Here is a 24,512-nt window from a genome sequence, read left to right on the forward strand (position 1 = left end):
GAGTTCACATGCCGTAACTAAAGAACCTGCATGCCGCAACAAAGACTGAAGATCCTGTGTGACACAACTAAGACACAGAGCAGGCAAATATTCTTTTAAAAACTAAAATAACTGCACACATGTGCAGTTGGGGCAAATTATGAACAACATGATACAAAAAGACAAAAAACCTACCTGCCACTTCTGAGGTGTTAGGGGCAAAAGCAGGGGGCTGCGGCATGATCTCTGCAAACGGCACCACCAAGGGGGTGGGCAGACCACTAAGCCCCTCTCCAGGCTGACCCTACCCTCACCCCATTTGAGGGGCCAGTTTGCCCCACTTCAGGGAGTGAGCAAGGGAAACTTACTCTTTTTTGCTATCTCTGCAAAGCCTTGCCTGATTTCTTCCTCTGGCCTCTTATCAACGTCTATTGATTAAGGAGTACAAGAACTCTGGTCAGGAACAATATTAATATCAACTATCGAGGTCAAACCAATATTCTACATATTCAGAAGAAAATATAAGTTGGGAAGCACCGATATCTCTGGTATTATAGAAATACAAGTACAACGGTCATTTTCCAAGCCCAAGCAGGTTCTGACAAATGTGTCCAATATGTTAACTGATTTACATGAAAAAAATATTATTGCCCAGGCTTTAACATTTAGTGAAATTAATTATAATTTCATTTAATCTTCATTTTAAAAATTCACGACTCCTGGTCACTTTAACAATAAGTTTGTTCACATAGATGCCTCCGTAACAGATGGATCAACTTCATGCTCTAGGAAACAGTTTCTAAGAAGAAATTTTCTGATTTGTTTAAGGACAGAGTCTGACCTTACCTGAAGGAGCTCTGATTCCAGAGTCAGGGACATACCTGAACTAGATTCCAGGTCTGTCATTACTACATGTCATTGGACAGGTTTCTTACCATTTACAAGTTTTGATTTCTTCATCTGTAACATGTGATAAAAGATTGTTCGTATTTCAAAGGTTTGTTGTGAAGATTGATTACAAAATGCCTGTAAAGCGCTTAGCACAGTTCTTGACCCATAATAAACACCTACTGTCTGTGAGCTGCCATTATTACTATTACTCTAAATAGCTTGCATACTGAAAGAAGAAGAAAGGGAAGAAATAGTAAATGGACAGAGTGTGAATGAGATGCTTGAAATGTGTTAGGGAACATGGCCTCAGACAACAGTTAATAACAGAAAAGTCAGCAGAGTGGGAAGATCTAGAAAAATCCTACATGCAGAGTCCTCATTGCAGAGGTAGGCAAATGGAAGCTGAGAACTGTTAATAATTAGGTAATCTGGGTTTAAGAGAAGACAGAACTTCAATGTGGGTAATTAAAACAATAATCACCTCTAGCTTTCTTTTATGCCTGAGCAGTACCTAGAACACGTCAAAGCAGAGAAGAAACAGCTCAAACTAGCACATGTTTCCACTTGGCTACTGCCTAACTGTTCTTATCCTCTATCAGCAGGTGTATATGAGCCTCAGGTAAAGCAAACCTCAGTTTACGAGTCACATAATAAAAGAGGAAAGGGACGCAGAAATTCTCTAAACTGATGGTTTTCAAGTTTTCAAGCCACAAAACCTTTTCCGAAAAGAAAAGCATGAACACAAGAAATAAAACATGCAGTACTGAGGTCCCAGGGCTTCCCTGATAGCTCAGTGGATAAAGAATCTGCGTGCAATACAGGAGAATTTGATCCCTGGGTTGGGAAGATCCCCTTGAGAAGGGAAAGGCTACCCACTCCAGTATTCTGGCCTGGAGAACTCCATGGACTGTATGGGGTCACAAAGAGCTGGACACGACTGAGCGACTTTCACTTTCACTTCACTTCGCTGAGGTCCCAGCAGAGATGGAGCCGCAGAGCCAAGCAGCTCACTCTCATTCAGAATGTGGCTCAGAAGAATAAACTGAAAGCCTCAGCATTTTTTTGGCCATGACATGTGGCTCATGGGATCTTAGTTCCCCCACCAGGGATTGAACCTGGGCCCCAGCAGGGAAAGCACCGAATCCTAACCACTGGACCACAAGGGAATGCCTACTCCTCAACTTTACAGATGTGGAAAGTGAAGATCAGAAAGGTGAGGGGCTTCCACAGAATTGCAAATAGATGGGGACAAAGCTGGAAACAGAATCTACTCAGTTTTCTGATGGCCAATAAGGTTCTCTTTTTACCACTGAACATTACCTTCTTGACTAACATACCAAAAAGATGAGGAAGAAAGTAAATCATGTTTGAGAAGAATGTGTCTCATCTCATCATAGGAAAAACATAAAAATGGAAGGCTGGAGAGAATGAAACCTGGCACCTTGGGCTCCACTAATCTGCATATGAACCAAACATTGCCTCCACAGTGGCTGACTAGAGTTACCAAAACAGTCTTTTGAAGAGTAAAACATATTAAGAAAAAAAAAACCTCCATGAACCCCCTGGTAGTCCAGTAGCTCAGCACTTTCACTGTCAGGGCCCAGGCTTGACCCCTGGCTGGGGAGCTAACATTCCACAAGTCATGCAGCACTGTCCAAAAAAAAAAAAAAAACCCTTCACAGTGAATGGCTAACAGATTTGCATTTGCAACTACATTGCATATGCATGCACATAATTACACTTTGGAGGACGTTTAAGCCACATTAATGGGACTGTAAAGGAGTGAAAAAAGGGCTTGAATAGCCAACAAAATTAACTACAGTGACTAATGGATGAATTATAGTCATATGATACCGAGCGTGATTTGCTGTTCTGTTCACAGAACTCCAGCTTAGATCATCTGGTTGTACTTTAAAAGAGTCTGTATTCTAAAACCAAAGGTCAAATGAAGGGCTTCCTTTTTAAACTTGTATGCTGTGCAGTTCAGAGTTCATATCAACACCAGTAAATCATTTTCTAAAGTACTATCACAACCCTCTGTTTAAGACACCAGTGATATAGACAAGAGCCCTCAAAATCCAGCTTCTTCATGGCCTTCACAGTTTCAGTTTCCCTCTGACTTACTAAGCCTGAGTATATAACTATACAACCTACAAGACAGAGAGAAATCCTATGACCCTGCAGCCTGTGAGACCCCATTGTTTTCACCCTTTAATTCCATATAAGGAAGATTTATAGTATCTAGAGAGAAATTGGGGCTTCCCAGGTGGCTCAGGTGGTAAAGAATCTGCCTGCAATGCAGAAGACCGGGGTTCAATCCCTCAGTTGGGAATATCCACCCCCTGGAGGAGGGCACAGCAACCCACTGCAGTATTCTTGCCTGGAGAATCCCATGGACAGAGGAGCCCAGTGGGCTACAGTCCATAGGGTTGCAAAGAGTCGGACACAACTGAAGTGACTTAGCACACACACATGCAGAAAGAAATCATTCCATAGTTTGACACATTATTTCCTGGCCTTAGCTATATTACTGGGAAAAAGGAGGAGAAGGGGACGACAGAGGATGAGATGGCTGGATGGTAACACCGACTTGATGGACATACGTTTGAGCAAGCTCTGGGAGTCGGTGATGGACAGGGAAGCCTGGCGTGCTGCAGTCCATGGAGTTGCAAACAGTCAGACATGACTGAGCAACTGAACTGACTGACTAGCTATATCATACCGCTTAAGAGTGTCTCCAGGGTTTCCCAGGTGGTGCAGTGGTAAAGAATCACCTGCCAATGCAGGAGACACAAGAGATGTGGGTTCAACTGCTGGATCAGGAAGATCCCCTGGAGGAGGAAATGGCACCCTACACCAGTATTCTTGCCTGGAAAATTTCATGGACAGAAGAGCCTGGTGGGCTATAGTCCAAGGGGGTCGCAAAGTCAAACATGACTGAACGACTGAACCCAAGAGCATCTCACCTCTTCCAGTTTAAAAACCTCTCCAATGTGCGGCTGGATGCGCCCTTCTTGGCAGTACTGGAGTGCTGAGGATAGGCTTCTGGAGAAGATGGGAAAGTTCTGGTGCCGGTATCTGCCCCAGTAGAGCCCCATGGCAGCAATATTCTTCAGCAGCAGAAGATTGGCTGGTACAGAAGCAATGGTTCCTCCAGCGAAACCTACCACCACGATCCTGCCCTCATACGCCAGGCTGAGGGGAAAAGGAGGAAAAAACAAAGATTATAAAAGACAATGCACATTCACAGCCACCAGGATGGCTACTATTAAAAATAAAATAGAAAATAAGTGTTAGCAAGGATCTAGAGAAATGGACCCCTCAAGGAACATTGGTGAGAATGTAAAATGGTGCAAATGTTATGGAAAACAGCATGGAGGTTCCTCAAAAACTCAAAACTAGAACTACCATATAACCCAGCAATCTCACTTCTGAGTCTATATCCAAAAGAACTGAAAGCAGAGTCTTGAAGAGGTATTTGAAGAGCCAAGTTCACAGTAGCACTATCTACAAAAGCCAAGAGGTGGAAACAATCCAAATGTCCATCCACTGATGGATTGGTAAACAGAAGGTGTTATATACAAACAGTAGAGTATTATATAGTCTTAAAAAGGAAGGAAATTCTGTCCCATGTTAAGACACGGATGAGCCTTAAGGTCATTACGGTAAGTGAAACAAGCCACTTACAGAAAGATGAATATTGTATTATTCTGCTTATTTGGGGTATCTAAAATAGTCAAATTCATAGAAACAAAGTAGAATAGTGATTACTAAGGGCTGGGGAGAAGGGGAGAAGAGAGTTATTTAATGGATACAGAATTTTAGGTTTCCAAGAAGAAAGTCATGAAGACCTGTTTTACAACGTAAATATATTTAATACCACTGAACTCTACATTTTATAGCAGTTAATCCAGCAAGCCTTTCGTTATATACTTTTTACCACAATAAAAAACAGAATGAGGGAAGAAAAAGCAATGGACAGTAATTAAGAGAGGCAGAAAATAGAATAGAGCTTATGGGAGTTGGCAGGCAGTTGTTTAATGGGTACAGAGTTTGTATTGGAGATGGTTACACAATATTGGAGATGGTGAACAAGTTTAACTGTACACTTTAAAAACAGTTAAAATGTTAAATACTAGGTTACCTGTATTTTACCGCAATTAACAACAAAAAAAAAGGCAACATGCATTAAATCCCCAGTTGGGAATTCTTCCTGACCTTGCAAACTAGCAGAGGGGAACCATTCTGCACCAGTTTGGATTTCTCAGTAGGAAAAGATAAAAATAAGCCATAAGCAAGAAAGACAGTAAGGAGCAGAGGAACTAACCAGTCTTGTAAGGGGACCACAGGGATCCCTTCTGTGGGCAAGCTGCTCTCTCTGCTTCTTCTCCTTAAACTAAGATGAAGCACAAAACTATGCTTGCCAGGATGACATGAGAAATGAAGCTAATACTATCAGAGCACTGCAGCCTTCCTGGTTGAAACAGAATGAGAATTAGTATAGATACAACAGTCCCATGAAATCTCCAGTGATTTTTTTTTTTTTAATAAAACAAGTCAAGAAGACACCTACACTGGTGGTAGCTTCGGAAACCAGTAAGATCAAAAGAGACTCTCCCTTGGTGCATAGTGAACTGGGGGTCTGCCACCCCAGTAATTCTAACATCCAAACAATGATCTCCTCAAGAATTACCCACAGAGGAGAGTTTGGGGGAGAGTGAATACATGTATATATATGGCTGAGTTCCTTTGCCATCCACCTGAAACTATCACATTGCTAATCAGCTATACTCCAGTGCAAAATAAAAAGTTTAATTTAAAAAAAAAAAAAAGAATTACCCATACCATGTATATAAAGTAGCTAGTGGGTGCAGGCAGAGCTGAATTTAACACATGTATAATTTCTAAAGCATTTGATATTGCCAACTAGAGAGTCTGCGGTTTTTTCTTTTTCTTTTTGGATATTTTCCAGTTGGCTATTTTGTTTTTGCTATATTTAAGCATTTCCTGATTTTCCCTCTGCTTCTATTCCTTTTCACCCACCCACTCAGCTGTTCCCGTTGATGCCAGTACCTACAGGAAAAGTGAGCAGCAAAAACAAGAAAGCAGCAAGGCCAGAAGGAAGCCAGAGGTCTGACAAGGTTTCAGCAGAGCCCCCGGTCTAGCCCACCCAGGAGGACCACTTCACCTACCTGCGGAGAGCCTCCAGGAAGACGTCTCCTCCCACCATGTCAATGACCACGTTCACCCCGCCAGTGCCGACCAGCTTCCCCACGGCCTCCTTAAGGCTGCCCCGACTGTAGTTCACACTGGACTGTGCCCCTCTCTGCATCGCCAGCTGACACTTTTCATCACTTCCAGCTGCAGCTATTACCTACATGAAGAACACAACACTTCAGATGGCCCAGCATACGTAGCAAGAGGGGCTCACCCGACCCACCCAGCCTCCAAACGAAGGGTGCTGATCAAGGAAACCAATGTGACCTCTGTCTTAGCACCAGCCTCAATCCAACACACAGGCCCATCACACAGCATCAATGCACTGGCCTCTCCATGCCCCACTGACAACCGGGTCCACATTTCCAGGAACCCTGGAAGCTCAGTGGGTCTAGCTAAGAAATAATTCAGGAGACAAAACGTTTCTCCAAATGAAAATTAAAACCACTATTGCTGTGCTTAGTCACTCAGTCGTGTCTGACTCTCTGCAATGCCATGGACCGTAGCCCACCAGGCTCTTCTGTCCATGGGAATTCTCCAGGCAAGGATACTGGAGTGGGCCGCCATGCCTCCTCCAGAGGATCTTCCCAACCCAGGGATCAAACCCAGGTCTCCCACATTGCAGGTGGATTCTTTACCATCTGAGCCACCAGGGGAAGCCCATCATTTACTGAGTACCCACTGTGAGTCAAGTAGTAAGGATACAACCTAAATACCAAGCTCGGAGCCAAGAAAGCATGACCCAGCGGTACGATGGGGGCAGCACAGAGGGCTCCGAACTGCAAGCTAGAGGCACCTAACCTAGAGTTAGAAGATCAAGAAGCCTTCTCAGGGGGTAAAACATGATTCAGTGGAAAGAGCTTAAAGTCAGACAGACCTGAGTTCAAATCCTGGCTCTGTTACTAACTAGCTGTGTTACTTAAGGCAAATTACTTAGTAAGATCTAACATTTACATAGTGCTTACTCTGTGCCAGACACTATTCTAAATGCCTTACATATATTAATAACTCATTTCACTTTAATAGCCCAATAATATACACACTATTAGCATCCCCATTTTGAAGATGAAGAGACAGGCCAAAGAAGTCAAGTATCTTGCCCAAGGTCACACAGCTCATGGGAGGCAGAACTGGGATCCAAACTCAGGTAATTCATCTCTAGAGTTTATGCTTTTAACATCTGTCTGTATTGCCTGTCAACTTCTCTAAGTTTCAGTTACCCTCATCCGTAAACTGAGATGTATTTTTAAAATTAAAAGGAATAAGCACTTGGGAAACAAAGTGTTAGATAAATTAAATCTATTGTTAAACATAAGCAATTATTTATTCTATTTAAACCTCATAAGAACATTATGGGGGACTTACAGTTAGTCGCATTCTGAGGATGGAGACATTGACCCAGAGAGGTTAAGTAGTTAAGCCAGGATTATTCACATAACAGACAGTAGAACAACTATTCAAATCCAATGCTACTGATACCGAAGCCCATTCCTTCGAGCTGGGAGAAAGCCATGCCTACGGCCTGCCAAAGAAGACATAGATGGCTGTGGGCCATACTGTGAGGAGGTCTGAGGTTTGGAAGTCTTCAGAAAAGCTTCAGACACTGAAGCATTGCCTAGAGGTGCCTGTTCACTGGGCAGCCCCCACCACCCCAAGCACTTCGGCTTCAAGGTGACATTCAGAATGTGCATTCAAACACCCAAGAACATCTGTGCCCTTAAAAAAGTCCAGACTCACCCATAACTATCTGAAGCTAAAAGTTACCCTCAAATGCTCCCCAATGGAACCCTCAAATGGCTGCACTGCCCAGCAGAACCCACACAGAGTGCTACAGTGGGCACACACCAGACTAGGGTTGGGCACCTGACTCCAACTCCAGGATTCCTTGTAAGTCCCAGAGAGGCGTGCTGTGAATAATTTTCTTTCCAGGTGCCTCACTTTCTTTATCTGTGAAATAGGGATAATAAACACTTCCATTCCCCATCTCCCATGGGTTCTGTGAGGACCAAGGGTAAGATAATTGCTGTGCAGGCAATGTGAAAGCAACCTGAGACGCTGTGAATGGAAGGTGTTATCAAAATGACATGTTCTGAGCAGTGACATGATGACATTATTCGTTTGTTTGCTTTTGCTTAAAACCATTATTCCTGCTAAAGAAAATACATGTGTGTGTGTTCAATCACTAAGTCGAGTCTGACTGTTTTGCAACCCCATGGACTGTAGCCCACCAAGCTCCTCTGTCCATGGGATTTTCCAGGCAAGAATACTGGAGTGGGTGGCCATGTCCTCCTCCAGGGGATCTTCCTGACCCAGAGATCAAATCCACATCTCCTGGGATTAAATATTGGAATTCAAGCAAATTTTTCTCTGTACTTAATTTCTTGTATCTATTTAAAACAAACAGTACAGTCTTGTCTTCCCAGAAATGTTAAATAGTCAGTGTTTCTAAACAATGAGACTAATTTTGGTCTCCCCCTTAAGAGAGGTGATATAAGTCCTTATTTTGAGTGTGAATGTGTTAATATCCCATGAGGAGCCTCCTGGTATCTGAGGCTAGTTTCAGAACTCACATGTCCTTCCCAAAAGAGAGTCAATGTGAGAAAAGAGAGCTGCCACCTGGAGAAATTCCAGATCAGTCCAATTATCACCAAACCGGGACAGTATCTTTGTGCCTCTAGGCACCAGAGGAAGCTCACACTCAGCACATCCAAAACTGAGCTCACCACTTCCTCCTAGGTTCTCAATCCCAGCAAATGGCAAATCTCTAAGTGCATCTAGGCTGTGCCTTCCCACTCCATGTCTGATAATACCAGGATCCCTTTTTAAAGGATCCTCCCCAACACACTATGCCTCAGACTGGTACATGACACATGCGATCTCAATATTCCCACAACCATACTATGAGAAAAGCACTACTGTACAAATGAGGTGACTGAAGCTATTAAGCTAGAGACAGAGGGAGAATTTGCACCTAGGTCAGGCTAACTCCAGGGCTTCCCTGGTGGCTCAGATGGTAAAGAATCTGCCTGCAATGCAGGATCCCTGGGTTGGGAAGATCCCCTGGAGCAGGGCATGGCAACCCACACCAGTCTTCTTGCCTGGAGAATCCCCATGAACAGAGGAGCTTGGCAGGCTACAGTCCATGAGGTCGCAGAGTCAGACACGACTGAGCAACTAAGCACAACACAGCAGGCCAACTTCAAAGTCCTTGTTCCTTCAACTGTATTAGGATGCTCTCCAGTCACCAAATTCTCTATTTTCTTCTACTTTGGTATCTTTCTGATCATCACCTCCAGTGCCCTGTTTCAAGGACCAAAACCTCTGGCCTCAATTGCTCCAAGAATCTGCCCTACTGCCTCCACACTACCCCTGACCCCCTGACCTTGCCCCATCTCTCATCCCCATCGCTACCAAAGTGAACTTTGCAAAAACGCAAAGATAATCATGTCATCCCTCTGTGAAATCTTCAATAGCGCCTGACAGTTTCCAAGAAATGTTCAGATTCCTCAGTGCTTCGTGATCTTATCTCTCCCACCTCTCTAGAGTCACCCCCCATCATTCCCCACATCCTTTGCTCCACAGATGCTCTTTGCCATTCCCTGAAGGAATCATGTTAGTACCTATGTCTCTGTCTTCCCATGACTTAAACGGCCTTCCCTTTCCTTCTCTTCTTCTGCTAGTCAACTGTAAATGTCAGCATAAATGTCCACCTTCTCCAAGAAATGCTTTTTCTCTGACACTCACAGCCTCCAGGAAAAGCCCATATAGAGAATTGGGTCTTTCTTTCATGTATTTATTCATTCATTCAAGAAATAATTATTTAGGGAATTTTCTGGTAGTCCAGTGGCTAAGACCCCACAATCCCAAAGTAGGGGGCCCAGGTTTGATCCCTGGTCAAGGGACTAGACCCCACAAGCCGCAACTAAGAGTTATGCATGTCACAACTAAAGATCCTACAGGATACAATGAAGACTAAAGACCCAGCATAGCCAAATAAATAAATAAATGTACAAAATAATAATAATTATTGAATGCCTACGATGGTCTCAGCACCATGCTAGCTGCTGCGATTATAATAATGGATCAAACCGATACTGGTCCTGCCTTGAGGGGGATTACAGTCCAGTGGGAAGGAGACATTGATCCAACAGGGCTAACCACACTATGAAAGAGAAGTACAGGATGCTCGGAGACCCCATAGAAATAGTCCCATGGAGGGGAGGGACACAGAATACTCCCCTGAAAAAAACAGCATCTGAGTTTAAATTTGAAGTTCAAGGGGAGACAGTTTAGAGCTTTCCAGGTAGAAGGAATAGAATCTGCAGAGGGTGTGAGGCGAGTTGAATCTTACCAAGGCCTAATAACTGGAAGCACAAGAGACTTACTCCTCAGTGCCCTCACTAGTCTGCAAGCAAATAGATGGCAAGACCCTACTCCAGGCTACTTACAGGTTCCCAGTACCTCGCACCTGATTTTTTTATAAATAAAGGAATATATTCCATGTTTGAAAGCGGGAGGTGTGATATTCTTTAATGGAGAATCGAACTTGCAAATACCTTGGCCTGAAGAATGTTTGTCGCCACATCTATCACGGCGAGGCCTGTGGCTCCAGCCGCTGCCGTCACTAAAACAGTTTCTCTGTGCAGGGAAAGATGAGTGTTACTCAAGAAACCAAAAGTCACCCAGCAATATGATTTCATGAACATTCTGAAGATGGGACATTTTAAAACAAGAAGAAAACTGAGAGTTCATCTAGTTTAACCCCCTCGTGTACACGTACACGTACATGAACACTCTCCAGGCTCTTGGGCCGTGTTATATATGTAGATCAGTCCTAATTTGGTCCAGTCCCGAAGAATTCCCAGGTGAGGATCCTTAATCTCTCTAGGTAGCCTCTCCCTCATTTCAGTAGTAGCGTTCCTTTGCGCTACCACTCCAATTTCTGCTTCTTAAATTCTGTCCTAAAATCACTCCCATACTAAACACTGCCAAATTTTAGAAGCTGATGATCATGTACAGTCGCTGTTCTTCTAAGCCCGTCTCCCTGGAGCAATTCTGAGCTCTCAGAAAAGAGCAAGAAGCTGTGGGAACGCTCCCAGTTAAGTGAGAAACTCAGCACCTCTGAGCTTGAAATACCTGTTAAGTATACCCAGCCAAGCCTCAAGAGGCAAATACCACTATGTGTGTGCTGGGCTCAGTCACTCAGTGCTCAGTCCTGTCTCACTCTTTGCGACCCCGTGGACTGTAGACTGCCAGGCTCCTCTGTCCATGAGACTTTTCAGAATACTGGAGCGGACTGCCATTTCCTTCTCCAAGGGATCTTCCCCCACCCAGAGATCAGACCCGTGTCCACTGCATTGGCAGGTGGATTCTTTACCAACACACCACCTGCCTACAGTATTTGTGACCTGTGATGCCCAGCCAAGCCTCACAGAAACAAATGCCACAGGCTTCCATTAAAACCTGAGTGAAATGACTTGAAATAAACCAGCTCTCTAAAATGTAAGGTTTTCTAGGAAGTGATCTCCAGAGGGGTCAGACTTGAGAGAAAGATTTCTCCAAATTCATATTGGCCAAGTTCACAGTCTACCGTCCCCTCTCAGGCAAAAGGGTATCCCCACTGGCACCAGGCTCCAATCTTGGGCCACTCCCTTCCTTTGGCTTTTCCTTAGATAGCCGTGAGGCAAGGGTCAGGGAGGGTTTCCCACATGGAGCTAGTGGTAGAGAACCCGCCTGCAAATGCAGGAGATGTAAGAGACTCCGGTTTGATCCCTGGGTCGGGAAGATCCCCTAGAGGAGGGCACGGCCACCCACTCCAGTACTCTTGCCTGGAGGATCCCATGGACAGAGGAGCCTGGCGGGCTGCAGCCCAGGGGGCCGCAAAGAGTCGGGCATGATCAAAGGGACTTAGAATGCACACAAGGTCAGGGAAGGGAACAGAGCGCCACGGTCTTGGTGGACATTTCTGGCGTTAGAGGAGGTGCCATCTATCCCTCTGTCGTCGGCACAGTCCTCACCCAGGCTGGGTACAGGCCCGATGCTCCAGGGCGAAAATAGCAGTGCCATAGGACACGGGCAGGGCGGCAGCTTCTCGGAGGGACACCTTTTCTGGAATCTGCCACAGGTTCTATAAAAGAGATAACAGTGACTTAGAGATTAAGCACTGCACCTCTTCATAAAGGCTGCTCAATACATATGATGACTTGACTTGCAAAGGGCAACACATGTCAGGAACCAAGCCCAGTGGAAGTCAAGACCAAGCAAGTGATGGTCAATTTCAAGACGTGGGCACATCAGCTTTCAAAAATCCTAAACCTGGCATCTGGATCAGGAAGGAACCAATCTGCAGAGGATATAACACATGCCACTGCGGTATTAATATAATAAGTGAATAACATGGTACAAAAATTTTACCTTAAATAAAGCTGTTTAAAAAAAAAAAAAGGTGTGTACTAGCCACCACTAGGGGGCACCATTCACATCCTGGACAACCACACCCCTACACCAGCTGGCTACCTCCCAGGAGGATTACCTTTCACATGCTTGACGCAAGGAAGAAGCTCATTACATCAAGGCTTCAAACCAGTTTTTCTACCAAAACCACCTCACTATGGTCCAGTTGGACAGCCAGTCGATTGTTCCAGGCCTCAGAAAGCAAAATGCCCTTCTTCATTAAACCACTCCACACAAACAAAGCTCTATGCAATGGTTGTCACACCAAAACAAGCAAACCAACAAAAAAAAAGGGTTTAGCATTTGAAAGAAAGAAATGCTTGGCTGAGAAACAAGATATAACCTAAAGAATACAAAAAAAAAAAAAGAAAGGAAAAGGAGAAGGACTGAGGGATAGGTGAAAATGAAAGACAGCAGAAAAAGAATCTCCAAGGATGAATATTGAGGAGCAGGGCTACCTTGTGGTCAGTGATGCATTCTTCAGCCATACCACCAAAGCCAGGCAGGCCAATGACTCGATCTCCCTGAAGGGAAAATACCATTAAGGGTGTGTTCAAATGTATGCTCTTGCCATTTAACCCCTTCCCAAATTAACCCAAAAAAGAAAGAAGATTGTTCTTTCTGATCCAGTAAGACACAGGTTCCCTTAATTATCTATTCAGTGTGGCTGCTTAGTAAATAATTCAGCTGTTTTCACACAACCCCCATCAGGTGGCCAAGCCAATTTGAACACATTTTGGACGATGACTGAACCGAGAAAGGAAAAAACTGATATGAATTAGAATCCCAGTATTCATTTCTCTCACAAAATATTGAAACTTGAGAATTCTCTATCCTTTCAGTAACTAAAACCCCAGGTGCTGCCTTTCATTAGTAATAAAAAGTTTAACGAAGCCAGGCCAGGCTTCCTTCCCTCAATTCAGAATTCGTTTCTCCCCGCTCCATCTCATTCTGCCTTTGGTGTCCGCTGGCAAAGTCCAGGAAAAGCAAGACCCTCTGGCTACAAACTATTTCTCATAGTTACCCACACATCAGTTCCCTAGATTCAACTAATTTACCTCTTTCACCATGCTGACATCTGTGCCTGTCTCCAATACCATCCCAGAAAACTCGATTCCTAAAACAAATTTTAAAGATCAGGTTATCTGTAAAGCCCAGCACCAGAGAGATGAGAAAACTCTGATCGACAGGCTGTCCTATGAGCTTTTTGGAGCCAAAAGTGTTTGTGCTCCGCCCCCTACCCCATCCAGGAAGAATAGGAGTGTTATACCCAACACAGAGGAAAGTGAATTAAGATTTCATGATCACAACTTGAAAAGCTATAGCAGTCCTATTCTTACCATGACACAAATGAAAATTTCAAGAATGGGCAAAAGAATAGAGAACCATGAGTATACAAGTACTTTTGACCCTGATCTCTGGGGCCTTGGGCTCCTCCAGCACGCCCAATGATAATATTCATCATATGGTATTTATCTATTCCCAGGTATCCTCTTCTGGACTATGAGGCCCCTCAAGGACGTGAACTATATTCATGCATACAGCACTTGGCCCAGTTGGATGAACTGGTGTTGTCTGCTCTTTCCTCCTCCACCTCCAAAATTTCTGAGTTGAATGATCATACATTTCCCACTTGAGCTGCCAGAAGAATAACTCAATTGAGTAAGACATCTTCCCCCGCCAGCCAGCATGTCAGCAAATACAAACAGAGAGAACCTGTTCCAACTGTTGAGGCATAACCAAATGCCCTAAGGCCAAAACACGGCAACTGTTTTGCAATCACTGTATCTTCAGTGGTGTCTATGGTGTATAAAATATACATGTACTGTATATTTACGGTATATAACTGTATATCACTTATATAGTAGATAGATACACACCAAACTATACTTATATCTCTTTCAATAAATTTCACCAACAAAAATGAGTCATTGGTCCACATACTCGGGATCTAAATGTAATCAGATTGAGTATAATGCAAGTCAGAGAGCAGCCTACCAAGAAATGGATAAACTCTGTATCTTCTTTCTGATCCTTTGGTATTAGGTTTCTTGGGGAATGTATTTGTGAGGACTGAGAGTCGTAGCTGCAACCAGATGTTTATGATCCTTCAGTGAAAAAGTAAAATTGAGGAACTGTCAAGGAATGAGAGAGAATGACTATGACCACTGATGATTCTGATCAGGATTCTGGTGAGCATAATAATACATAAAATTTTATTTGTTCATTTACGCCTTTTCAAAGTATTTATTGAGGGGTGGATGAAGTAAGTGAAGCAGATTAAGAGGTACAAGTCTCTAGAAAACAATAAAACCACAGAGATGTAATACAGAGCAGAAGAAAATAGTAATATTGTGATAACTCTGTATGGGACACAGGGTTACTAGACTTATTGTGGTGTCATTTCATAATGTATGCAAATGTCACATCACTATCTAGTACACCTGAAACTAACATAACATTGCTTGTCAACTGTATTTCAATCAATCAATCAAGTATTTATTGAGCATTTAGTATGAGCCAGATACAAGAGTACTAACGGGGCCAGGGTGGGCAGGCAGGATAATGTTGAACAAGACAGTCATAGAACCTTCCTTCACAGCTCTAGTGATTCTAATTAGCAGTAAGGCTGAGATGTCTTTTTTTTGTTGGGGGAGGCCACACCACATAGCATGTGGGATCTTAGTTTCCCAACCAGGGATCAAACCTGCATTGGAAGCATGGAGTCTTAACCCCTGGACCACCAGGGAAGTACCGAAGCTGACATATCTGAATCACCACTGACAGCAGGCAAACACCACCATGGTACTACTCATGAAGCACATGGGTCTTTTTTTTTTTTACCAATTATGATTTTTTTTGAACTTTTTGTTTTGTGGTATAGCTTATTAACAATGTTGTGATAGTTTCAGGTGAACAGCAGAGCAACTCAGATATACCCACACATGTACCCATTCTCCCCCAAACCCCACTCCCATCCAGGCTGCCACATAACATTGAGCAGAGCTCCACATGCTATAAAGTAGGTCCTTGTTGGTTATCCATTTTAAATATAGCAGTGTGTACATGTCCATCAAGCAGCTCTTTTAAAAGTCTCTATATCTTCGCTTTTTGAAGCAATCACTTGGCCCTTTCATACTCACCGGGTGTGAAGGGAAGTTGATGCCTCTCCTGATACTGACCACGACAGGCCAAAATATCAGCGAAGTTAATCCCACAGAAATGAACATTAACTCTGACCTGCAAAGGAAATAGAGCAACAAGGCAGATCAGTACACGTCTTTGGAGACAAAGTTCATTCAGTTATACGGTAATATTTACTGAATGTCCACTATATGCTAGGTACTGAACTAAGTACTGGTGCACAATCACAGGACAAAATAGACAAGGAGCTAAGAGTATAGTACAGAAGACAGACATTAACCGGATAATTAGGAGAGTTTATGGGCTAAACTACAACTCCTACACAAAATGTCAGATAGAAATATACGGTGCTATGAAAGCACATAATGGGGAGATTTGACCTTTGAGGGAAGTAAGAACTGTGAGGAGTTAACTATTCAAAAGGGAGGAGGGGAGCCTGGCACAGACAAAAGCAATAGCCTGTGCAAAGGCCCAGTGTATGCTTAGTTGCTCAGTCATGTCCGACTCTGCAGCCCCACAGACTGCAGCCCACCAGGCTCCTCTGTCCCTGGGACTTTCCAGGCAAGAATACTGGAGTGGGTTGCCATTTCCTTCTCCACGGGATCTTCCCAACCCAAGGATAGATGGAACAATGGAAGCCATTAAAAGATTTTAAGCAGAGGGTAACATGATCAGCGGTTTGGGGAATCAGGAATTCTAGAAGCGAGAACTAGACTCCCCAGCTTATGTGTTTTCATGACAGAGATAGAGCAGAGGGAGCCCTGCAGCAGTTTCTGTAGCCCTTGTTAAGCAGCGGTTCTCATAGCGTGCTCCCCAGACTACCAGATTCAGTGTCACCTGGCAACTTGCTAGATGTTCAGATTCTCAACCCCTGACCTACTGACTCAGGAACTTTAGAGACCAGCAACCTGTTTTGACAAGATAAATTTGATGCAACCTGAAGTTAAAGAACTACTGTCACATACCAACCCAACTCAACAGGGCTTGGAATCATGGGAGGAAATGAAGGCTGAGACAGAATCGGTGACATTCATTTATCTGTTTACATTTCCCATTTCATACAGAGGTGACCATATTGATAAGAAGATATTTTATGAACAAAATGCATTCATTCAACAATATTTTAAGCATCAGCCACATGCCAGGCACCGTTCCAGACTATGGAGATTTAATGATGGATAAACTCACATAGTCCCAGCTCTCATGAGCTAATTCCTGACACAACAGTCTGGGCAAATAACAGAACGAAGAAGCCCAGCTCTCAAGCTGTTTGTGTGCTGTCTCAATGACTGTCTCAAACATTGTGTGCTGACATGCATGCTGCTGCTGCTGCTGCTGCTGCTAAGTCGCTTCAGTCGTGTCTGACTCTGTGCAACCCCATAGACGGAGGCCCGCCAGGCTCCCCCGTCCCTGGGACTCTCCAGGCAAGAACACTGGAGTGGGTTGCCATTTCCTTCTCCAATGCATGAAAGTGAAAAGTGAATGTGAAGTCGCTCAGTCATGTCCGACTCCTAGCGACCCCGTGGACTGCAGCCCACCAGGCTCCTCCATCCATGGGATTTTCCAGGCAAGAGTACTGTAGTGGGGTGCCACTGCCTTCTCCATAGCACACATAAATTCCTGAAGCCACTCCACCTTATCTCAACATGGATGTCTTTCAGCATGTGAATCCCAAGAAGCAGGCTAGCTGCTAGCCTACAGTCACCCAAATTATCCAATTAGTCCCAGAGTCTGCATTAGTGATACTTTGGGACTGCAGCCACATTTCTTCCCCTCCCAGTGGTCTCCAACCCTGAGACTCACTGCCTGTTTCGCCTTGTCAGTCTCATTCTCCACACCAGATGAGTGTCACCAGGGTGATCGAGAGGCAAAGCCAAAGTGACTACCACATTTTCCACCTCCCTAAATGCGGGTAGATGCCCACGACCCTAACATAATCCCACCCACCCCAAATCACTGCAGTACACCAGAGCAGGGCACAAGGCACATTATCATGGAAATATAGGGCTGGCTGAGGGGAGGAGGGAGGGCAGATAATTAGATGCTGCAGCTGAAGGAGGGGAAGCAAAGGATGGGGTCCATTTATCTGTGTTAAATCAATAACTTGCAGGCGGTTATGCAAAGTTGTGTGCAAATCAGAATTCTCTGTTTCTGAGGCAACAGCTCTGGGGCCTTCTACATTTGTGTTTTGGGGAACAATCTTCCCTTTGCACTTTGGGCTTTTTGTGACCCTGGAAAGGGCCCATCTAGAAGCCCAGCAGAAAGTTGTGCTCCAGTCTCACGGCCGCCCCCTAGCTGAGCACTCGGGAACTCAGTCCGGAAGGGGAGCCAGCGGGCTGTGGGTGGTGGCCGCGGGGAAGGGGGCGTCCAGGATCCCGGCCAGTCACCTACCTCGTGCGGCTTGACAGGGCGAGGGGACACCTCCTCAATGACCAGGGGCCGCTTCAACTCGGTGCACAGCGCGGCGCGGTAGTTTCGGCCGCAGCCCTGCCAGGCCGTTCTGCAAAGCGGAACAAGGGTCGGGTTATTGGGGCCGAAACTGGGGCCGCCCTTAGGGGTTTGGGGATGAGACAGGTCGCGCCTGCAGAGCCATGCCCGAGACACGCACCGTCCCCACGCCGCCGCCATGGCCCAGAGCAAGTGTCTCCAGAGGGGAGAGGTCCGAGCGCGGCAATAAGAGCCGGCCTCCGCCTGCCCCGCCCCGGTGACCGGAAGAGCGCAAGGGCGCCGGGCGACAGGCCCGGGGGCGTGCGACACGAACTGACCCAGGCAGGCGGCGACAGCCCGGACCGCGCCACCCGCCAGCTTCGACCGGGCGCCGGAGCCCCGTGATCCCCCGGGGACTCCCCTAGAGGTGGAGCCCGCGGCGGGGCGTGTAGGGAGGGTGGAGGGAAAAAAGAGTAGATAGAACTAGATTCCCGGAGATTAACTCTTGATGAAAGTGAAAGTGGAGAGTAAAAACGTTGGCTTAAAGCTCAACATTCAGAAAACGAAGATCATGGCATCTGGTCCCATCACTTCATGGCAAATAGATGGGGAAACAGTGGAAACAGTGTCAGACTTTATTTTGGGGGGGGATCCAAAATCACTGCAGATGGTGACTGCAGCCATGAAATTAAAAGAGGCTTACTCCTTGGAAGAAAAGTTATGACCAAACTAGATGGCATATTAAAAAGCAGAGACAATACTTTGTCAACAAAGTCTAGTCAAGGCTATGGTTTTTCCAGTGGTCATGTATGGATGTTGAGAGTTGGACAGTGAAGGCTGAGCGCCGAAGAATTGATGCTTTTGAACGGTGGTGTTGGAGAAGACTCTTGAGAGTCCCTTGGACTGCAAGGAGATCCAACCAGTCCATTCTGAAGGAGATCAGCCCTGGGATTTCTTTGGAAGGAATGATGTCAAAGCTGAAACTCCAGTACTTTGGCCACCTCATGTGAAGAGTTGACTCATTGGAAAAGACTCTGATGCTGGGAGGGATTGGGGGCAGGAGGAGAAGGGGACGACAGAGGATGAGATGGCTGGATGGCATCACTGACTCGATGGACATGAGTCTGAGTGAACCCCGGGAGCTGGTGATGGACAGGGAGGCCTGGAGTGCTGAAATTCATGGGGTCACAAAGAGTCGGACACGACTGAGCAACTGAACTGAACTGAACTGAACCTTTGTTGTCATTTTTTGTAGCCAATTCGGGAGACTTTTAACCCAAACTTGGGGTTCTTGTATAAAGAACAAACTAGTGGTTAACAGTGGAAGTGAGGGGAGGGGCAAGATAGGGGAAGGGGAATATGAGGCACAAACTACTAGGTATAAAATAAATGAGAAACAAAGATGTAATGTACAGCACAGGGAATACCGCCAATTTTACAATTTTGGGGGTAATTATTGATTTTTATCAAAGTACTCTTTTCCAAGACAAAAGTATTTTCTGTTAATAGACTATTTCTTGACTGCTTCAAAAGGACATTTGACCCTGTTGACCTCACATCTTTTGATATAAACTCTTCCCTTAACTTCTTATAATAACTCTAAAAAATATTGAATGATTATATTGTACACGGGTAACTGATATAACTTTGTAAATCCACTATACTTCAACAAAACAAGGTATAAATAAACAACTAGGGGGTGAGGGTGGACCTCACCTAAATGCATAAAGGCTTTATGGCTGCCTTCAACATCTTTCTAGGATTTGAGAGGGTAACAGGCAGGAAAGCCAGGGGTCTCCAAACGGAGGAAATAGGCTGCAAGTGTCAGACATTTTTCCTTTCTCTCTTAAGGGGCAGGAGGTAACCAACAAGTGTTAGATGTTTTCCCCTTCTCTACACAAATTTAAAAAGAGGTTTCTCTTAAAATTCTATGTTGCCATGATGACACCTGGTTCCAACTGAACTTAAATTTTCTCAAACCTTGAGCTAACCAATGCGTTTTTCTTATGGAAATATTTGTCTTCAGTTCAGTCGCTTAAGTTTGTCTTAAGCTATGTTAAGGAATTATGTATTTACCCTCAGTTCAGTTCAATTCAGTTGCTCAGTAATGTTCGACTCTTTGCAGCCCCATGGACTGCAGCATGCCAGGCTTCCCTGTCCATCTCCAACTCCCAGAGCTCGCTCAAACTCACGTCCATCGAGTCAGTGATGCCTCCAACCATATCATCCTTTGTCGTCTCATTCCCCTCCTGCCTTCAATTTTTCCCAGCATCAGGGTCTTTTCAGATGAGTCAGTTCTTTGCATCAGGTGGCCAAAGTATTGGAGCTTCAGCTTCCAATGAATCTTCAGGACTGATTTCCTTTAGGATTGACAGGTTGAATCTCCTTGCACTCCAAGGGACTCTCAAAAGTCTTCTCCAACACCACAGTTCAAAAGCATCAATTCTTCTGCACTGAACTTTCTTTATAGTCCAACTCTCACATCCATACATGACTACTGGAAAAACCATAGCTTTAACTAGACAGACCTTTGTTGGCAAAGTAATGTCTCTGCTTTCTAATAAGCTGTCTAGGTTGAAGTGAAGTGAAATTGCTCAGTCGTGTCCGACTCTCTGTGACCCCGTGGACTGCAGCCTGCCAGGCTCCTCTGTCCATGGGATTTTCCAGGCAAGAATACTGGAGTGGGCTGCCATTTCCTTCTCCAGAGGATCTTCCAAACCCAGGGATCGAACCCGGGTCTCCCATGTTGTAGGCAGATGCTTTTACCATCTGAGCCACCGGGTCATAGCTTTTCTTTTAATTTCATGGCTGCAGTCACCATCTGCAGTGATTTTGGAGCCCAAAAAAAATAGTCTCTCACTGTTTCCATTGTTTCCCTATCTATTTGCCATGAAATTATAGGACTGGATGCCACGATCTTAGTTTTCTGAATGTTGAATTTTAAGCCAACTTTTTCACTCTCCCCTTTCACTTTCATCAAGAGGCTCTCTAGTTCTTCTTTGCTTTCTGCCATAAGGTAGGTGTCATCTGCATATCTGAGGTTATTGATATTTCTCCCAGCAATCTTGATTCCAGCTTGTGCTTCATCCAACCCAGCATTTTGCATGATGTACTCTGCATATAAGTTAAATAAGCAGGGTGACAATATATAGCTTTGATGTACTCCTTTCTCAGCTTGGAACCAGTCTGTTGTTCCATGTCCAGTTCTAACTGTTGCTTCTTGACTTGCACACAGATTTCTCAGGAGGCCAGGTAATCTGGTATTCTCATCTCTTTAAGAATTTTCTACAGCTCTTTGTAATCCACACAGTCAAAGGCTTTGGCATAGTGAATAAAGCAGAAGTAGATGTTTTTCTGAAACTCTCTTGTTTTTTCATTGATCCAGCAGATATTGGCAATTTGATCTCTGGTTCATCTGCCTTTTCTAAATCCAGCTTGAACATCTGGAAATTCACGGTTCACATACTGTTGAAGCCTGGCTTAGAGGATTTTGAGCATTACTTTGCTAGTCTGGTGAATTCCCTGGCAGTTCAAATGGTTAGGACTCTGTGCTTCTACTGCAGAGGGTCTAGATTGATCCCTGGTAGGGGAATTAATATCCTGCAAGCCTAGAAGCCAAAAAACAAAAATAAACCCCCCCAAAAGGACATCTGATCAAACAGCATATAGCCTCTGAGGTTCAAGCCCAAGTCTACCACCTATTTGTGTGGTTTTGGCAATTCTCAAGGCTGTGGAGTCCAGTTCCTCCCCCTAAAAGTGAAAACATCAGGCAAAATAATCCCTAAATTGCTAAATTCTCTTTCTATTTGATGGAAACAATAGTCCAAGGTAGCACAGAATTATGGAATGATCAGGAATGGAATAAAGGAAAAATAGAAAGCAAAAATGAAGTAGCAATAAACTTCTAAAATTATGGCCTAAAGAAAGGCTTTGGTAGGAAAAGAATTTAAGAAAAGTGAAGGTCACTGTTCTCTTAAGAGCACTGGCAAGGGGCAAGGCGGGGTTGGTGGTGAATTTGGTAGTCATTTTAGCCCCACCTCCCTCAGGGACAAACTAAGCAGAAGAGAAACAAGGACTGGAGGGTGAGAAAGTGGAAAACATTATCTTCCACGAAATACTTTGTAAACTCTTAGTCATTGTGTACATAAATCAAACCACAAGGAGTAGAGAAATACCAACATTATCATCATCAAAATAACATTCTGGGACTTCCCTGGTGGCTCAGTGGTAAAGAATCCACCTGCCACTGCAGGAGACACAGGCTCCATCCCTGGGTCAGGAAGATCCCACATGCCCGCAGAGCAGCTAAGCCTGTGTGCCACAATTACTGAGCCTGTGCTCTAGAGCTGACAAGCCTGCAACTACTGAAGCCCGCATACCCTGGAGCTGGTGCTCTGCAACAAGAGATGTCACCACAATGAGCACCACTACGAAGAGTAGCCCCCCATCTCCGCAACTAGAGGAAAGCTCAAGCAGCAACAAAGATCCAGCAAAACCAGAAACAAAACTATTTTTTAAGCAGTCAACACTCTGGTTACCAAATAACAGTGAGCAACAGGAAATCTCAAGTTTATGAAATGTAAAATAAGGATTGATTTGGGGATGAAATGAGTTGTTACATATGGAAAATATTTTGGAAAATATTAACTATTTATAAAGTGAAGTAAAAGTCACTTAGTTGTGTCTGACTCTTTGCAACCCCATGGGCTGTAGCCTGCCAGGCTCTTCTGTCCATGGATTTCCCAGGCAAGAATACTGCAGTGGGTTTCCATTTCCTTCTCCAGGGGACTTTCCTGACCCAGGGATCGAACCAGGTCTCCTGCCTCGGAGGCAGATTCTTTACCATCTGAGCCACCAAGGAAGTTCCTGTAAGTATTTATACAAGATATAAAGTAAGCAATTTTTTATTGAATTATAGTTGATTTATATAAAGCAAGCAGTGTTTAATTGAGCTCCTTGAAAGAACACCTATTTCTTAATCTCCTTTATGTTTGTACTTTGCACAATGCAACTTTTAGGCACCTAATACACGCTTATCACTGAACTGTTGAGTTAGTACTCCAGTTTAGTTCAGTTGCTCAGTTGTATCTGACTCTTTGCAACCCCACAGACTGCAGCACGCCAGGCTTCCCTGTCCATCAACAACTACCAGAGCTTGCTCAAACTCACGTCCATCAAGTCAGTGATGCCATCCAACCATCTCATCCTCTGTCATCCCCTTCCCCTCCCACCTTCAACCTTTCGCAGCATCAGGGTCTTTTCAAATGTGAGTTCTTCGAATCAAGTGGCCAAAGTATTAGAGTTTCAGCTTCAGCATCAATCCTTCCAATGAATATTCAGGACTGATTTCCTTTAGGATTGACAGGTTGGTTCTCCTTGCAATCCAAGGGACTCTCAAGACTCTTCTCCAACACCACAGTTCAAAATCATCAATTCTTCAGTGCTCAGCTTTCTTTATCGTCCAACTCTCACATCCATACAAGACTACTGGAAAAACCATAGCTTTGAATATACAGACCTTTGTTGGCAAAGTAATGTCTCTGCTTTCTAATAAGCTGTCTAGGTTGCTCATAACTTTTCTTTCAAGGAGCAAGCATCTTTTAATTTCATGGCCGCAGTCACCATCTGCAGTGATTTTGGAGCCCTCCAAAATAAAGTCTGTCACTGTTACATAGTATCAACTTTTCAGATAATTGGAAGTGTCTTTAAGCATCAGGTTTTTAAATTTTTTATTAAGTATTATTATGGAAATTTTTCTATTGTCATTTTCATAATATCCTTGTCATCCTCAGGGAAAATGAAAATCAGTGAGTTTGAAGAAATCTATCAATACTTCATTCTATATTCATAACAGTATCTGAAAAAAATAGCAGACGTCCCTTTCAGAAGAATCCTGGAAGGAAATGAAAGTATCTTAGGTAATTGAGGGGATTTTAAGCACATATATGCAAAATAACTTTCATTTTTCCAAAGAACTTCAAAGGTAAGTGATAAGACATTTAATAGTAGTTGCTACAGTGGGAAAAGTATTTCGTTTACCCATCAATGGGCTGCCACCACACAGTACTATCTAGTTTTTGTTATCATTTTTGGTTATTTTGTTTTCTGTGGGGGTAAGTTATGAAAGTGGAGAAGGAAATGGCAAGTCACTCCAGGATTCTTGCTTGGGAAATCACATGGACAAAGGAGCCTGGTAGGCTAGTTGATGGGGTCACAAGAGTCGGACACAACTTAGCCACTAAACCACCACCAGCAAGGTAGGAAAGAGGGGAGGGAGAATACAATTTGAGTCCTGGGGGAGAACAAGCAGCTAAATCTGGACTAATCAGTCCTCTGAGAAGAAAGAGAAAGAATCTATAACTGCCCTATGAACCAGTTTGAGGGCTCATTAGGAAGTAAAA

At 44.2% G+C, this 24,512-nt stretch overlaps 1 protein-coding gene across 3 annotated transcripts in view; it reads right to left on the minus strand.

The window, feature by feature from the left end:
- Window positions 1-18,340, minus strand: part of LOC128061629 (quinone oxidoreductase-like protein 2) — a 31,169-nt gene extending 12,829 nt beyond the window's left edge. Inside the window, exons 1-9 of one of the 3 annotated variants that reach the window (XM_052654009.1) lie at window positions 18,293-18,340; window positions 18,076-18,184; window positions 15,684-15,780; window positions 13,599-13,657; window positions 12,999-13,064; window positions 12,105-12,214; window positions 10,644-10,725; window positions 6,063-6,244; window positions 3,837-4,065 (exon numbers count right to left, since the gene is read on the minus strand). In XM_052654009.1, coding sequence (XP_052509969.1) covers window positions 3,837-4,065; window positions 6,063-6,244; window positions 10,644-10,725; window positions 12,105-12,214; window positions 12,999-13,064; window positions 13,599-13,657; window positions 15,684-15,780; window positions 18,076-18,184; window positions 18,293-18,312 — 954 coding nt within the window. In that variant the 5' untranslated portion in view covers window positions 18,313-18,340. Of the gene's footprint in view, window positions 1-3,836; window positions 4,066-6,062; window positions 6,245-10,643; window positions 10,726-12,104; window positions 12,215-12,998; window positions 13,065-13,598; window positions 13,658-15,683; window positions 15,781-18,075 lie in introns of all 3 variants that reach the window. The other 2 variants (XM_052654008.1, XM_052654007.1) reach the window with 2 other exon arrangements.
- Window positions 18,341-24,512: the final 6,172 nt, after the last annotated feature.

The sequence above is a fragment of the Budorcas taxicolor genome, chromosome 16 (genome assembly GCF_023091745.1).
Source record: "Budorcas taxicolor isolate Tak-1 chromosome 16, Takin1.1, whole genome shotgun sequence".
Classification (NCBI taxonomy): domain Eukaryota; kingdom Metazoa; phylum Chordata; class Mammalia; order Artiodactyla; family Bovidae; genus Budorcas; species Budorcas taxicolor.